This window comes from Zea mays, chromosome 6 (assembly GCF_902167145.1).
Source record: "Zea mays cultivar B73 chromosome 6, Zm-B73-REFERENCE-NAM-5.0, whole genome shotgun sequence".
NCBI lineage: Eukaryota > Viridiplantae > Streptophyta > Magnoliopsida > Poales > Poaceae > Zea > Zea mays.
The window spans coordinates 155,651,329-155,668,129 of NC_050101.1; the positions used below are offsets into that span (position 1 = coordinate 155,651,329).

A 16,801-nucleotide genomic window follows, 5' to 3' on the forward strand; every position below is an offset into this window, starting at 1 on the left:
AGAAGACGACGAACTCCGCTTCGCCCGACCCCAGGGCTCGGACTCCACCCTGGCCTCTGCCGAACGACCTCCGCCTCGCCCGACCCAGGGGCTCGGACTCGGCCTCGGCCACGGAAGCCAGACTCGACCTCGGCTTCGGAGGAGCCTCCACGTCGCCCAACCTAGGGCGCAAGCCAGCCACGTCAACAGGAAGCGCCATCATCACCCTACCCCGAGCCGACTCGGGCCGTAGAGAACAAGACCGGTGTCACATCTGGCTAGCTCCGCCAGATAGGCAATGATGGCGCCCCGCAAGCTCTGTGACGACGGCGGCTCTCAGCTCTCTTACGGAAGCAGGAGAACGTCAGCAAGGACTCAACCGCTCCGACAGCTGTCCCTCCACCAGGCTCCGTCGCTCCTCCGACGACCACGACATCACACCAGCTGGGTGCCAAGATCTCTCCGGCTGCCACATCGGCATGTACTTAGGGCGCTAGCTCTCCCCCGCTAGACACGTAGCACTCTGCTACACCCCCATTGTACACCTGGATCCTCTCCTTACGCCTATAAAAGGAAGGACCAGGGCCCTCTTAGGGAGGGTTGGCCGCGCGGGGACGAGGACGGGGCAGGCGCTCTCTTGGGGCCGCTCGCTTCCCTCACCCGCGTGGACGCTTGTAACCCCCTACTACAAGCGCACCCGACCTGGGCGCGGGACGAACACGAAGGCCGCGGGATTTCCACCTCTCTCACGCCCGTCTCCGGCCACCTCGCTTCCCCCCTTCGCGCTCGCCCACGCGCTCGACCCATCTGGGCTGGGGCACGCAGCGACATTCACTCGTCGGCTTAGGGACCCCCGGTCTCGAAACGCCGACAGTTATAGATTATCTTGATACAATATTATGGTTGCAAAGCCATAAGCTCATAACATAACAAGGCAATCATCAGTCTAACATGAACAGTGCAATACTATATGGTTTGACATATTTGATTGTGTTGCATTATTGTATTTCTTTAAACGGAATATCGTATGTGGATCAAAAGCCAAAATAGGAAAGGCTAAATCGATCGAGAAAATAAGTATACCATTTTCGTTCCATTTTATATTGGGGCAATTGTGATTCTACCATCTCTAACCTTGAAATTATGATTTTATCCCTTGTTTTTCAACTTTATGATTTTATCCATCAGTTTTGAAAATAAAGATGTCGTTTTCCCCTTCCCTTAACACCGTTAGTGAAAATCAGAATTTGTGATTAAAACATAAAAAACGATGGGTAAAACTACAATTGCAAAGTGAGAGACGGGTATAATCACAATTACTTCTAAAAATTTCAATATTATTTTCATGATTAATTATGATTATACCATTTTCTTACCTTGTAATTGTGATTTTACCCTATTTTTTATTTTTTAATCACAAATTCCGATTTGCCCTTACGCTTTTAAAATTGAGGGGCAAACAACAACTTCGTTTTTAAAATAGAGAGGTAAAATTACAAAGTTGAAAAATGAGGAGTAAAACCATAATTGCAAACTAGAGAAGGGTATAATCACAATTGCTCATTTTATATTTATTAAAAATAAAAAAATCGAAGATAGATAGAATAACCGGCGCTACGAATTTGAGCGGGTGTAGTATAGAAATCGGGACGGACAGGATTATTCCGACCTTTTTCATCCCACGCCCAAACGCCAAACTCCATCTCCATCACCTCGCACTTATCGGTGAAACCGCGCGATGATTACGGCGGCGCCCGCGCTGCCCATGTTCCTCCGGCTGTGCCCGGCCTCGCCCTTCCTCCTCCGCCCCAGCCTACACGTCCCCAGCTCAAGGCGCCCCACTCCGTCGCGCCTGAGCTCTTTTCGCCCTGCAAGGCCACTCTTCCCCATCTCAGGTTCGTTTGGTGCTTGCACTACGGAACTTAGTGAGCGCGTCCCGCCTATGTACTGAGCTCGCGTTGGGGTCCCTCCCTCGTTGATAAATAGTAACCGCTGCCTCGTGTGCTGCAGCTGTGGAGAAAACCAACGAGGCTGCTGCGGCTGGGGAGGGTGAGCTCGAGGGGATGCCGCCCGAGTTCTACGACGAGGTATGCGCATATCTTTGCTCTTCTATGAATTTCGTGGTTAGTTGGTTGAGGCATTTCACTGCTCGGGTGATAGTATATGGTATGTGGGTATCTTTGCTCGTTCATGAGTTTTGTGGTTAGTTCGTTGATGCATTTCAACGAGTGGGTGATATGCAAGCTTAATCCCATCTCGTTAATGTGAATCAGTGCTAGGACCAACAAGCATGCTGTGGAACAGGTAATATGAATAGAGTATATGCTAGTGTTAGAAACATTTGCCTCTTGTTCTATAGATACATTGACAAATGACAATTCACAAGGGCTGCAATTTGCATGATGCCTCCTGTCATTAGATATATTTTGAATATTTTTTATAACAAACTTATTTGGAGATACAAGTGTTGCTAATATATTCTATAAATCTAGTTAAACTTGAGAAACTTTGACCGGTAGTCCGGTACGAATACTATAACGACAACTATTTTGGGACTGAGGGTGTATCCTCAAAGTTTCACGTCACCTGTAATGTGATGTCTGAAAACTGCTTACTTCCCTAAGATTTTATGGTCGTATCCATACAATGTATACACTCATTAAATAGCACCATCGATCAAATTTCATTTATTTGTTATGTTTATATGAGTTGGCAGATGGCATCAATGATTTCCTTAATTTCAGAAGCAACTGTATTCTCAGCAACCATACAAACATACACTTCCACATGCAGGAGTGGCAGGCCCGTCAGCGGGAGAGGACTAAGGAGTGGCATGCATATCGGCAGAAAGAGGAGGCCGAGGAGGAAAGAATAACAAATGAGTACCGAGAGATAGGCATGCGCCTGAAAGCTTATCCGCAAGAAGAAGTTCGCAAAGCTAGGATTTTAGTTTCAAGTTTCATAAGAGCTGGTGGAGATGTTGAGGAGGTAACATCACATTGTGCTTTCCTAAATATGCAATCAATTCGTTCAATTTTTTATCTCATGTTTATCCCCCTTCTCCTTTATGATACAGCAGCTAGCCATAGTTTTGTTGATTATGGAAAGTAGTCACAATACTGGAACAGAGTGTGGGACAAATGCACCAAAATATTGCTTTCTTCGGTGTTGCAGTGACCTAGAAAGCACTTAGATATAGGAAAATTATTGTAAGTAAGGTCATTTAAGCTGTCTTGAATGAACAAGTTAAAGTCTTCAAAACTACTCATTGCAACTAAAAAATGCCTGCACCAAACGCCGCTCCTGTCTCATAGGATCTATTCTCTTTAACTGATAGGGTGATTGGCCATAGCTGTCATCAAAATGCAGCCAACCAAAATCCATGTAAGGCCATCTCTAGCAAACTCCATATCTTACCTTCTATCCTACCTCCTATTTTAAACTTCACCCTATGAACAATGCAAAACAGTGTTTTACACAGCCATATGCACGCTCACGCTCTGCTGTACAGCCTAACCATGTTAATTTCACTTGTTAATATATTCACCACCTGACTCATCAAAAGTAGGACTCCGAAGTGGGAGCGTCAATGCATTGTTGCATGATTATTCTCATACTAATACATTATTAAGTATATTAGTTAAATGACTATAAGGGGCGTACCCAGTGCCGTAGGCTTCCCGCACTGTGCGGGGTCTGGGGAAGGGTATCTTAGCGCCAAGCTTTACCCGCATAATATGCAGAGGCTGGGGCTCGAACCCGGGACCTTCCGGTTACAGACGGTAGGCTCTACCGCTGCACCAGGCCCGCCCTTCATTAGTTAAATGACTATATGAACTAAAATTTACAATTAGTATTTCCTAAGCTTAAGTTTTGCTAGCTTGGACACTGTCTTTCAAAAATTCATTTAGGAGAAGTTTTATTTTATACTTTTATTGATAAACTGCTACGGTACTCATATGCAGGAAATTGAGAAGGCTGCTGAAAGAGGAGAGCTTACTGAACTTGTCCTTATGGTCATCTGGAATCGACTTGATATTGCTCGGCGTGATGTATGTAAACTCATTCCCATAGTTTGGAATTTAAAATTAAAATATTTTCTTAAATAGAATTATTTTCTAAGAGATCTTAAAATTCCAATGTGCCATATATAAGTTATATAGTTTTCTTTGTCTATGTTAAGACTCTTCAGAGTTATGTTTTAATATCACTCATTGAAATTTCTATAGCAGTACCACAGTACTAAATATTGTAACATGTAACCATTGTTTACTTCATTTCCTTACTACTTTTCTGTCAGCGACCAGGTTACTCATTCACTGAACAGAAATGCAGAGTAAACTAGTTTCTGAAGCATCTGGGTTTGACCGCTTCACGCTTGCTGCTGCTTTGCCTTTGTATGATTGTATCCCTGCCAACATGAGCCCATGGCCCACATCCTGAATTGATCCCTGCTTACTAGTCCAATGCACAATATCGGCCTAGTAGTCCCTAACAATTTATTGTTCACCAGTAGATCTTCATGCTTTCCAAATTTCTCAGCATGGTAGAAAGATATTTAAGTTGTTCCTTTCCTCATAAGATAATAATATGATGGGATCATGGCCCATGGGACTATATTTTTTTGGATATTTGACATTCTGCTGTATACCTTCAGGATGAGCGGGATGCCATCAGAAGCCTTGATCTCTTGTATAGAAGGGTAGAGGTAAGCGACTTGGCTGTGCCTTTTATCGTAGCTAGATGATTTTGTATCCTTATAAATTTGAATATTCAGATATTCTGCATTTTCTTCCAATTAGGTCATTGATGTGTGATGGGATAATCAGAAATCATAATCTTAATGCAGACAGAGATTCTGAAGAGTGAAGCAACTCCTGCCATGAGATTGCTCAATGATCTTCTTAATCTTCATGATGGAGGCGACAATGAGAAGTGGTTAAAGAAATGTAGAAAGCGCATGCTTGAAGTCTTTCCAAGAGAGGACCCATTCACTGTGGTCTTTCCTGCTGGGTTCAACATGGAGAATGTATGCTATTTCAGTCTAAGTGGCCTTCCCATATCTTCTGAAGACTCAGTACAAGATCTGTCAAAATCGAGCATAACAAATTTACAAAAAATACACTAACAATTTTCTGTTCTTACACATTGCTACTGCATTTTTTTGACTTGCGCAGAAGTATATATAAAAGAACGACCTGCAGGGAAAGACCGTTCCCATGGCCATTGACTTCAGACTTGCACAGAAGTATACTATAATATAGTAAAAGTAGGACAGATACAATACACCTGTAATTGGTTCTTCAACACATATATTGTTGAGTCCTTTGTCATGCAGATCTCTTAGTTTTTGTTGAAAGTTTTGAAATCATTGAAATAAGAAACAGCTTGATTTCTTGCTGAAGAAAAGCATACATGATAAACAATATAGACATCATTGCCACATCACCCTTAGCAAAATAGTTGAGTCTCAATGAAATCAATATATCCTTTTCGATCAATGATTGGATTTAGGATCTCTTGTTTCCTTTTAAAATGACTTCTCTATGTTTTCATGGTTCTAAGTCTATCTCCAGCACCTCTCTTATCTTATTCCATATCTCACCTCTTATTTTCAAACTCCACTTTGCAAACAGTTTTATCTACAGTGCAAAACAATATTTTGCACGATCTGTTGGAGACAACTTAACGTGGTAAAGAAATATTCTGAGTATTTTTTTTTATATATCATTCTGTTTTTTTGGTCAGCGTGAAGGGCGAATTGAGCTACCGCCTCAGGATGATGATCTTCTTCTGAGAGTGGACTTTGTCAGGGAAGTTGATGAGCTGCTGAAAGAGGTTCGTGCTGTGGAAGACAAGAACAAGCAACAAATTGGGTTTGACCCAGAATCAGTTGCATATATGCTGAAGCAGCAGGAGAAGATGCAGACGATGCGTCAGGTGGAATCTCTCCTGGACTTGGCGTCCTCCTTGAAATGGTGAGGATTGAGTACTATCGAACAACTGAACAACTATGCTGTTTGCTTGGAAGCTAGACGTCATTGACTTGACATTTATACTCAACAGTTAGAGGGGGTATCTGTTTTCAGCTAGTTAGACCAATAACCGTTCTGGGTAGAGCCATGCAGTTTACTTGGACATCCATGTACATTTGTATGTGTAGAGATATCTTACTATATATCAATGTATGTCTACACTTCTAATGAAAAAACTATCTGACCCATTTTCTCTTCATCAAGTTAGGGGTGATAATGGATCGCGATCCAAATGGTTCTTTCACAAAATAGTAGGGATCTAAATAAATTTTAGTTCAAAAATGAATAGAAATAGGGTATGATCCTAATCCAATTCGATCATTAAATCTTAGGCTGTCTTCAGCAGCGTCCCCTAAATTCCATCCCCTAAAAGAATATTCTCTGTCATTTACAGAACACTCTAAAAGATTCTGTCCTCTATATATTCTCAGTCTCCAGCAGCGTCCCCTAAATTCGGTCCCCTAAAGCTACAGTGTTAACAGATTCCCTTTTTTCCATTTCTTTTTTTGTTTTCTATGTTTTCTTTCCAATTCACGCTATACAAATGCTGTGCAAAAATGTGTATTTATTAATTTTTGAATTAATAAATTCGAATTGTCAACATTAATTATCATTGGCTGTTATGTTGTGTGTAATTGTTGTCCATAAAACATCGCATAAAGATTCATCCTCCAATTCCACACGGCAAATTACGCATCTATCAACAATAATGATACATCAGAACTTTATATACAGAACCTAGATCATTACAAAACTATAAAACTTCAATTATTTGCACATACTGCTCCGTGTTGCCATCCTGAACATGTTGCAGCTTGTATGTTACTGAAGGTAAAGAAGCAAGTGTATCGGCAGAGAGACCTCTGTTTTCTGTGCCAACTACTTCACCCAATGCGACTAGCTCCTGATATCAACATAAGAACCATTAAAACATGGCATATTGGCATATTGATGTACTAGGTAGGTGCCCGTGCGTTGCGACGGCACATAAGTTGTTGAGGGAGATCTATGGCTGCTCGTCTAAGTCGATGATAGGCTATCGTTGTTGCTAGTCACCATCATCCGAATAAGGATATAAGTATCCGGATAGGAAGGAGCGTGAAGTTCTACACAAAACCGAACAAGTGCTTGGCGGCTCCTATCTTGCGAAACACGATAGAGATCCTCTTGCATGGACAACAAAGATAACATTAATTAATTAAAAAACTATAAGATTGATTAAGCTAAAGTAAACGCTCAACATCCACAAACAAGTATTGTAGTGCAGTGCACTTTAATACGCAAACGCTCCCACTGCTCACCTCCGCCTGCAGTTCATAACACCTCATGCAAATTCGTCCCCTATTAAAGAACGTGCTGAAGTAAAAAAGGTTCGTATGATTCATCATCATTGACTGATCAGTTTTCATAACTATAGTGAAATTGTAGACTCATGCCACACCATATGCGATAGCATCATCGCTTGGTCATTCACACAAGTGGACATGGCTTGCTCGTATGGGTTTGGAGTGTTTCCCATTGCTGAGGCAAGGTCGTTCCGGATGGATGTTTTGCTGACATGATAATCCTCGAATATCTTGAGGATATGAAGGCCTTGTTCAAGGCATATCTACATTGTTGTCAAAGGGTGTAAGGAGGCAAGACAACATTTTTTTGCAAATCAGAGAAGCTAAAAACAAAAATCATGGACTATGTTTACCTCCTGAGTGTCACGACTGTTTGTGACAGGCTTGTTCTCATTGTTCTCTAGGATGATGTGGTTGAGAATGTTGTCAGACACACCATTGACAATGTGCCACTAACAGAGAAGAAATTGTTCCATCTGTACTATTCTGCATACCCTGCTTGAAGACAATACAATGAGCAAAACCCAAGTATGAACTGAATCTTGTAACCGTTAGATTTGGTAAGAGCTTCGTAAGAGTGTTTCTTATGCTGCAAAAGAAAAAAGAAAGAAAGAAAGAGGAATGCTAAGCTCAAGCAGCATGCTACAACAATATTCGCTTGTATTTCAAATGCACATTATAGCTTGCTTATATCTGGACGGGTATGGGATTGGCAGCTGGTGTCCGAAGCAGACGCCGAGGAAGCGCTTGACAGTGGCGTGGAGGCGGCGCAACTCCACCAGACGTCGAGGATACCTGTAAGGGTAGATTCAACAAAGGTCGAGCATGTACAGAAACTGAATTGTCGGGACTTAAAACAACACAATCTAGCTAATCACCTACAAGCAAACCAACAACAGATCCACCAGGCCATCCCCCTCAGCGAGCTAGTCAAGATGCATACATGTAAGTAGTAAAATAGATGCCTCCACATACAAGTGAATTTGTTGTTGGTTTAAATTTGATCCAAGGAGAATGGGGGTGTGATGTTCAAGTACAAGATAGATGTAGGTAGAGTTACCCCCTAATGTTTCTTATAAGACCCTCCGATGATTGTGGGTAGCACATATGCCAACATGGAATAAGTTGGCATTATCTCGACACGCAATTAAACATGAATTTGGATTTGATACTGAAAAGAGTCGTCTAAGACCAAGAAGAATGAGGGTGTAATGTTAAAGAAAAGTATAAGATGGACCAATACGAAACAATTTTCTAATCCTAAAAATATTTAGATAGGCTACACGCCACGCTAGCTCCAAGGCTGTTTCATTCTCGTGGTTTGGATAGCCTGCTGGTACAGATCTAGCGAAACGTCAGGCAACCTTATACGTGGTAGAGCTGTTAAGGCCATTTTAGGTACACGTGTTTGTACAAGCTCATGCACACAGTATCATGCTGCTGTTGAATAAACATTTCATGGCACCTGCTTAGGGAAAGAAAACATTAGCAAGAGGTCTAGAAATAGGGATATATATATAATGATAAACTAGATCTAAGCTGTCAAAAAGCATTTGATTGGTGAACCGACGCACCATGAGAACCAACGGTCTCCATGATGCGGCCACGACGACCATGTTTTGTCCACCACTCAATAGGCTGCAAAAATAACATTGTCGTTGCGTCGAAAATGGATAAATTGGATATGTCAATGGCGCGCATAAATACTTGCCTTGAACCATTTTACGTCGTTGGGATCGTGGAACATATACAACACGATCGATTTCAGATTCGAGACTCTGTGGATACCTGCACATAATATAACATGAACGATGAACCACTATGTTAGATGAGGTCTAAACGGGAGCCCTTAGAGGTGAACCAACATGTCGCCATATCCTGTAAAACTCCACAAAACATTACAGTGATTGTGTACAGATAGAAAACCAAACACCTCCGACGGAACATAAAAGGGTGCATGATTCTAAGTAAGTAAAATTGCCTTGTGAAGATGGATGCACCCAAGCTTACATGGTCAGAACAATTTTCTTCAGAATGATCCGATCTGGATCCATACTTTTTAGCGAACCTACAGCTGCAATGGTAGATTGCTCGCCATCTCTGTTCTTCAAAACTATTAGAGGAAGTGGAGGGAAGGAAATTGGAGCATATACAAAGGCAACATAAAACCTGCCATGGTGCAGAAATCTCTCCATCTTATGTTTATTGCAGTTGATGTTGTCGAATGAAAACAATAGCATAAGGATACAAAGGAGCAGTGAGTCATCGGCATGCTCTGCCCACAGTCGTTGTACATGTCGGGCAACCAGCTGACGGCGAGCGACGAGTAAGGCTGGGAGTTCCTAGACCATCTCGGTGGCTAGTTGCCAGGCTCCATTGCCCGCCTCCCGAGGGAGATTCAAGCACTGAACATAGGGAAAAACAGCATCTCCGGGTCTATTCCACCGGCCAGCGACGACCTCATCGGGCTCACAACGTTGGGCCTCGAATCCAACCTCCTCAACGGCACCATCCCAACAGGGATTGGGAACATGAAGAACCTCACGAAGTTGGCGTTGCAGGGGAACCGGTTGACGGGGCCAATCCCATCCTCCATCGGCGACCTCGCCCAGCTAGTGGAGCTTGATCTGAGCAGTAACGCGCTGAGTGGGTTCATCCCCGACACTGTAGCCAACCTGACGTCTCCAGCCTCACCAGCCTTGCTCAGCTAGCGCTATCCGAGAACAAATTCTCCGGTCAGATGCCAGAAGAGCTGGAGTAGTGCTAGAGCCTAGAGTTTCTTGATCTGTATTTCAATTCCTTCCATGGAAGCATCCCTCCGTCACTGAGCAAGCTCAAGGGTCTCAGGAGACTCGGCCTGGCGAGCAACGGGTTGTCCGGGCGGCCACCACCCCGGACGACGTCATCCTCTTGTCGCCAGAGATGTCCACTGGGATATGGATGACGGGGGAGCCGATGATGTGAGGAGGACGGGGGCGGGGTGGGGATCATGCTAGGGTTTGCCGACGGCACGGGGGGTGCGCACGCGGTGGCATGGGCAGGTATCGCGGCGACGGCGCTGGATCTACGCGTTGGATGCGGTGCGGGGGCAGGGGAGGATGAGGCGAGGGTGAGGGCGAGGCCGAGGGTATGGCGGCGCAGGGATGCGGGGCCAAGGTGAGCGCGTGATGGGGCGAGGGCGCGGGATGGCAGATCTGCTCGATCTCAAGACTTGCGAGCGCGGCGGGGCTGGAGATCGCGCGGTGAGGCAGGGGAGCTTGGTGTGGACGACACACTTGGAGGAGAGAGGCGCGGGCGCCATCCACGCGCGGGTGAGGACCAACCGGAGTCGGCGGTGGCGGTGAAACAGGCGCTTACGGTGGAGCAGTCGGCACCGTGGGTTAGGGGCGACCGCCATGGATGGAATGGGGCGGTGGGGGAGGCGTAGATTGTGGGAGAAGGCGCGGTGGGGGAGGCGATTGAGAGCGGCGTAGGTGTGGTGGGAGCTCGTCCGTGCGATGAGGAGCGGAGGGATAGGATTGCACGGCAGAACATAGTGCACGGGTGTGAACGTCTACACTGAAGTCTTATAGAGTAGTAGAGATGAAGCTTCAAATGAGGGGCTTGGAGAAGTAAGGATAAGACAACAAGCAATGTAACTTGCCTCATAAGAGTATTCATCTGGATCAACCTCTTGCCATGCCTCCTGGGTTTTCATAAAAGCATATAGAAGTTTAGGTTGTTCATCATTCGTTATAGTTTGACTGATTATAAACAAGTACGAAAGAAACTATGCCCAATATGTGAACAATGACATAAACTTCCCCAACATAGAAACAGTAGGAATAATTGGGAAATATGTCAATCATCCCTAGAGGACTGAGAACGGGTAGTAGTATGTGACTAGTAATCTCAAAATTATAGGTGCTATATGTTGCTTCAAAATTTTATTGCTAGAAGGGAAGATAATTCAAGTTTAGTAAAGGAAACGTAAAAGAAAACTCGATCGTAACTAAAACATTAAAAGTAGATATGACGCTTTATTTAGATCCTGAACTACAAATCTAATTGTGAGAAAAAATATGTTTATATTATTTACAATTGAAGCCAAAAAAGAAAAAATAAATGCAATCTAACTAAATAGCCTCAAATCCACACTAATCTTTGATGGAACAAAAACATCATGAAGAAAATTAGTGCACATATAGACAGCACTTTAAATGGCCGAGATATAAAGACTACACATGTCCCCAGGACCACTTCCAAAGAGGCATTAGTCTAGTGTGGTTTTATTTACAATCAACATTTAAGCCAACACTCACACTGCAACGTCATTTCATTTTAAGTGAAATACAGGTAAAAAAGACAATGCAGACCCATAGAGTCTATACAATCAAAATACATCAGTTTAGAAAGAAAAAAGGTAGATGTGTTCCAGGTAGGAAATAACGTCAAGAATCTATCAAAGATTCAAAGGAAAGTATTATGGTATCAATAACCAACAAGTCAAAATTATTTTAGCTGAACCAATAAACCATGGCACAAACCATACTGAATGTTATGAAACATCATGCATGTTCCCTTGATCAAAGAACAACTCCACTAGTTTGCGTACACAGAAATTAACAAAGAGCAGACCAGGGCATTTTGTTTCTTATGAGGTCATTAATTGCAAACTCGAGTGATCTTCCCTAGCAACAAAGGTAAAATTCATCAACTAGATGCAATGAATCACAACCTATGGATCATTCGCATGATCCTCCTCGTGCTCCACCTCCACTGTTCGCCCTGCAGGAGAAAACCAAAATTACAAACCAACAACCAACTAAATTGTGAATTGAGCTGGGGTTGGGGGCAATGAATCGTAGGTGCTCACAATCGCTGAGACCAGCGAGAGCTCCAGTTCCTCTTCGTAGTCCTCCTCTCCCTCTTCGTCATATTCGTAGCTCCCTTCATCAGAGCTCCCGTAGTTGCTGCCCTCGCCACCGCCCCCGTTCATCCGAAGCAACATGTACGCCCGCTCCTGCACCGATCCGCATCACGGATTAATCGCAGGAGCAAGGAACCCTAGGAGTGGCCCCGAGGCTGCGAGATCTCGTCGTCGCTTACCTGCTCCTGCAGGACACGGGCGAGGGCGAGGTCAGCTTCCTCTTGGCTGAGGGCCGTGAAGGGCCGCCTGGCCGCCTCGGCCGCAGCCGCGGCCGCACCGTCATCTGTGGCTTCGACAGCCACCGTGGTAGGTTGGAGCGGGTCAAGGCTAGGGTTCGAATCGGCGCTTGGCTTTTCGGGCCCGGTCCCGTCCCCGCCACCTACACTCCCCTTCGAACCATCCATGGCGGCGAGCGAGGTCGGTTGCAAGGGTTGTGACCTCTACGCCGCCAGACCCGCCCGCGCAAGCCGTCTTCTCTCCCACTTGCCTCGATGCCGGCAGCGAAGCACGCCGGATCGAGGGCTCGGCCCCGGGAGATGCAGTCGCTAGCGCGCGATAGGAGGAGGCGGAAGTTTCCTCGCGGCGGCCGGTGGATCCGTCAAGCGGATAGCGCACGCTGGAATGTCTCCACGTTTAGGGTCTCTGGCACATCCTCTATAATTTAGGGGACGCTTTAGATGACCTTGTTGGAGGCGTAGAGAACCTGACCGTCCCCTACGTTTAGCGGACAGGAGCCTTTAGCGGCTCTTGTTGGAGAGAGCCTTATAGTGTAAAATTGAGAGCCCATTGTCACCTCACCAAGGTGCAGTGAGTAGCCAATTCCGTAGACCTACACATCATGTTTGCGAAGTCAGAGTTCTCTGTAAATAAACGAAATCAAATGATCACCATGAGAAAAGTATGTTATGTTGCCCTGCGTCAGACGATGCAATATGCGGCGACAATACAAATGCGGTATCCGTAGTTGCGACCAATACAAACAAAAATCATGTTAAGATTGTATCCATTAGTAAAGACAAATTCACCAACAGGGCAAATGAAGCTATCAGCTCACATCTCAGGGTGTTTAGGTTACAAAAATGCAGTAAGAAACTAGACACATACCATCCATCTATGAAAATGAAGAACTTTATTATCATAAACATTCCATCTACAATTGGCAATTTATTGGAACTGAGGGCCTCCCAAAATTAGATAGTAATATAGTAACCACAAAGTTCCTAATTATTGCTGAAACCACACGAGCTTCATGTTTGACATCACAAACTATGAAAGAACCCTCTTGGATTCGAACAGAACACAGCTATGTGCCTTCACTTGATATGAGGAAAATCCTAGCACCTGGTGTGTTTCATGACTAGACCCTCTGGAAAAGAAACCTGGAAATGCAAGTGATGTATCAACCAAGCGCAGCCACATGGATCCTTCTGCAATAGCTGGTAAAGTAGCACTCGCTGACTCCTCGTTTGCATTGAAACAGATATACAAATCACCTCCAGTCGAATCTGGTAGCTTCTCGTCCAGCTCTGCATTTATGTGCAAGCAAAGAAAGTTGCTAGTAGGATCCTCCCAACATGGCTCAGATAAATCACTCCCATACCAATGTATATTTTCAAGTTTTAGAAACTCGCATCTCTGGAAAATGTCTGCTCGTCGACTCCTTAGTGCAGATAGAAACGAAATAAACCCGGTAACTTCCTTAACAAAAGCGGTCTTCAAGGCTTTCCAGTTCAGAGGCCCTCTATCCTTGTATGATGTTGAACCAGCAGCTGAGTTTCCACATTCATCCCCCATGTTAAGAACAGGAATACCAAGGGAAATGAATAGAATAAACAAGAAGTTGCGTATCTGTCTTAGCCTGGTTTGAAGGACTGCGTTGTTCTCCGATGGTCCTTCTTCACCACAATTCCAGCTGAACTCAGAAGCAAGCTCATCACTGCTGAAGCTCACTAGATCAACAAGAGTGAGTCCAGAATTCCTGGATACATAATTGAACGAAAATGCTGGGGCCCTTGAGGAAAATAAGTCCCCACTGCCACACAAACGTGTAGCAAGATCACTGATAAGTGCTTCTCCCTTAAGAAACTTGCGCACATCCATAGAGAATCTTGTGTTCATCTCAGCCCATCTTTTCCAATGAGGGAATGGAAATTGCACATTAGATATGTCAAGCGGAGACCAAGGATCTGCAATGATCTTAGTCTTTGAAAGAACAGGATCAAATGCTATGGCTTCCAGAAGTGGAGGCCGTGAGAGGCCCTCACCACGTGGACCTCTGACGAGGAAAGGAGCATTGATGAAGCAGAACCCATCAACATGGAAGTCGAGCACCCAATGGCGGAGGCTGTCCAAAATCAGCTTCTGAGTCACTGGATGGTTGCAATTCAACACACTTGCCTTGCATCCAGCGATTCCATCAGCAATGTAGTACGAGGAACCATCGATGCCTCGAAGTGATATCATCTGACACTCCGCCCCTCCTTCAGCAGTATGCGTGAAAACAACCTCCAAGAGAACCTCTATCCCATTTCTGTGCATTGTTTTGACCATATCCTTCATAGACTTGATAGCTGAAACACTGGAGCATTCACTGCTATACAAGCTCATAGGTGAAAAAAAATGGTATGGAAAATATGGTCCCTTCACTTGGTGGAATGGGAAAACTGGCTCCAGCAAAACTGCATTGACACCAAGATGCCTGAAGTGTTCCACCTTTGCAGACATGCCGGAGAAAGTACCAGCGGCATTGTCTGCCAGCCGACTCGACCTATCCTTGGTGAACAAAGCCACATTTGCCCGGTAGACCACCAGCTTCTCCAATGGCAAGCATGGGTGCTTGTCCCTGCCCCAATCGTAGTTGGGTGCATTCTTCAAGGACGCGAGACACCTTATGGATGGCACAGCTAGCCCATCCTCATCAACAGAGTCGCCAGCGACGAAGTCCCCGATCACCTTGGCGTACGGGTCGAGTAGCGGGCGGTCAATGCCAAACATTGCGAACAGCCCGCTGCGGAAGCCGTAGCGGGCGTACCCCTCCACGCTCTCCATCGAGACGTGCCAGACATCGCCGGTCCGGTGGACGTACGGGTCGAGCTCAATCTCCAGCGCGGGTCCGTCCCCGCCGCCACCACCGAAGAGGCAGAGCACCATGCCCTTGGCGATCTTGCTGTAAACCGCGAAGTTAGCGGCCCCATCCTTGGACTGGGACAGGCCGAGCGGCGAGGGGCAGCCCCGTCCGACGCCAACAGGCACGCGGAAGCTCGTCCCGCGGTGTGTCCGTATCTCCGCTCCCATCGCGTCGGCCAGCGTGAACGAGACGTGGAACGGCGCGCGGGCCACGTCGTAGGACAACTCAGCCACGAGGGCACCTCCCGGCGCGGCTGGGGCCAGAGGGACGCCCTCGCCGGAGCCGGCGGGGCGGAGCACAAGACCGCCCCTCTGTCCATGGGTAGGAGCCTCGATAGCGACCACATACCCCGCATCGCCGTCTTTCCCGGCGACGGCCACGTCCACCACGCCGTCGTCGTCGGTTCGGAAGCGGTAACGGTAAGAACGCGCTACCGCGCGGGCGAGGAGGGGACCGCAGCGAGGCGGAGGGCAGCGGGGCGTGAGTCCGCGCCAGGAGGAAGAGGGCGAGGCCGGCGGCGCGGGGAGGGAGGAGGCCATGATGGGCGCGGGTGGGAAAGAGTGCGGCGCGATCAGCGGCTGGAGAATTGCGTCGAGCAGTCGGTGGGCATCGCGTGCTATGCCAGGGAGTGGGGGCACGACCGCACGAGCACGGGATATGTGGAGCGGAGCGGAGAAGGGGGTGAAGCCGAGGCGCGGCGTACACGTGGTACTGGCCGAATTATTTTTATTTTAGTCTTTTTTCTGAAAAATATTCACAGTTAGACTCAGGAGAAATTATTCTCTGCTTTGGACCCTTGCTCGGTGCTATAGGTCGTGGTCCCAAGGTAACACTACTCGGCGTTACATGTTTTGACGTTGAACAGAGGGTCGTGTTGTCGTGGGCTCAGGATGTGTCAGTTGACGTGTCAGACCTCGGCGCCACATATTTTGGCATCAAGCTCTGATAAATATGCTCAGTTCGTCTTTTCCCCTCTCATGCTCTCTCCCTCACTCCACCTCACTCTGCCCGCCGAGCGTTGTCGCTTCGTCCCGCCTGGTCAACATCGGCGAGTCCCCAGTCCCCACCTGCACGCCGAGTGGCTAGCGCCTCCATCGACGCACACCGTCGCACCACTACTTCGCCTCCGTGTCCGGTGTCACTCTCCCCCTCGAGCTCGCCCCCATGCCACCGCGGTGTCACCCGGTTTTAGATGGCAAACCGAATGCGAACCATGTACGTGCCAGGATCAGAAATACACGTACACAGTGATTACATAACTGAACATTGTCACACAGTGCTCGAAAAACAACACAAAGAAGTATTACTTTATTACATCATGATGTCAGAGACATCCACATAGTCATTAACTTAAACAGTAATCAAAGTGCTAAAGCGAAACACAGTAATATCAAGGCTTTCACAA

At 46.2% G+C, this 16,801-nt stretch overlaps 4 protein-coding genes and 2 pseudogenes across 6 annotated transcripts; 1 reads left to right on the plus strand and 5 right to left on the minus strand.

Annotated features, from left to right (window-relative positions):
* Window positions 1-1,663: 1,663 nt before the first annotated feature.
* Window positions 1,664-6,201, plus strand: LOC100283570 (PAC). The gene is made up of 7 exons (NM_001156470.2): window positions 1,664-1,874; window positions 1,990-2,066; window positions 2,773-2,967; window positions 3,945-4,031; window positions 4,637-4,687; window positions 4,829-5,008; window positions 5,728-6,201. The coding sequence occupies exons 1-7, from the start codon at window positions 1,718-1,720 to the stop codon at window positions 5,959-5,961; spliced, it is 981 nt and encodes a 326-aa protein (NP_001149942.2). The 5' UTR covers window positions 1,664-1,717; the 3' UTR covers window positions 5,962-6,201.
* Window positions 6,202-6,768: 567 nt separating this feature from the next.
* Window positions 6,769-12,685, minus strand: LOC103630327 (uncharacterized 103630327). Its single transcript, XM_020540133.2, has 4 exons — window positions 12,449-12,685; window positions 12,216-12,362; window positions 11,004-11,129; window positions 6,769-6,918 (listed from the first exon to the last, which is right to left on the minus strand). Exons 1-4 carry the CDS (start codon window positions 12,671-12,673, stop codon window positions 6,769-6,771), a joined length of 648 nt encoding a protein of 215 aa, XP_020395722.1. The 5' UTR covers window positions 12,674-12,685.
* LOC103630325 (YTH domain superfamily pseudogene) lies at window positions 7,328-7,843 on the minus strand (annotated as a pseudogene). Its single transcript, NR_163489.1, has 2 exons — window positions 7,714-7,843; window positions 7,328-7,623 (listed from the first exon to the last, which is right to left on the minus strand). The product of NR_163489.1 is annotated as a YTH domain superfamily pseudogene (transcript).
* Window positions 8,685-9,703, minus strand: LOC103630324 (RIBIOP_C superfamily pseudogene; annotated as a pseudogene). The gene is made up of 3 exons (NR_163488.1): window positions 9,609-9,703; window positions 9,371-9,473; window positions 8,685-9,148 (listed from the first exon to the last, which is right to left on the minus strand). The product of NR_163488.1 is annotated as an RIBIOP_C superfamily pseudogene (transcript).
* Window positions 9,792-10,757, minus strand: LOC109940220 (formin-like protein 5). Its single transcript, XM_020539556.3, has 2 exons — window positions 10,522-10,757; window positions 9,792-10,463 (listed from the first exon to the last, which is right to left on the minus strand). The coding sequence occupies exons 1-2, from the start codon at window positions 10,755-10,757 to the stop codon at window positions 10,124-10,126; spliced, it is 576 nt and encodes a 191-aa protein (XP_020395145.1). The 3' UTR covers window positions 9,792-10,123.
* Window positions 12,686-13,274: 589 nt separating the features above from the next.
* Window positions 13,275-16,035, minus strand: LOC542679 (isoamylase-type starch debranching enzyme ISO2). The gene has a single exon (NM_001112196.2). It carries the CDS (start codon window positions 15,933-15,935, stop codon window positions 13,536-13,538), a length of 2,400 nt encoding a protein of 799 aa, NP_001105666.2. The 5' UTR covers window positions 15,936-16,035; the 3' UTR covers window positions 13,275-13,535.
* Window positions 16,036-16,801: the final 766 nt, after the last annotated feature.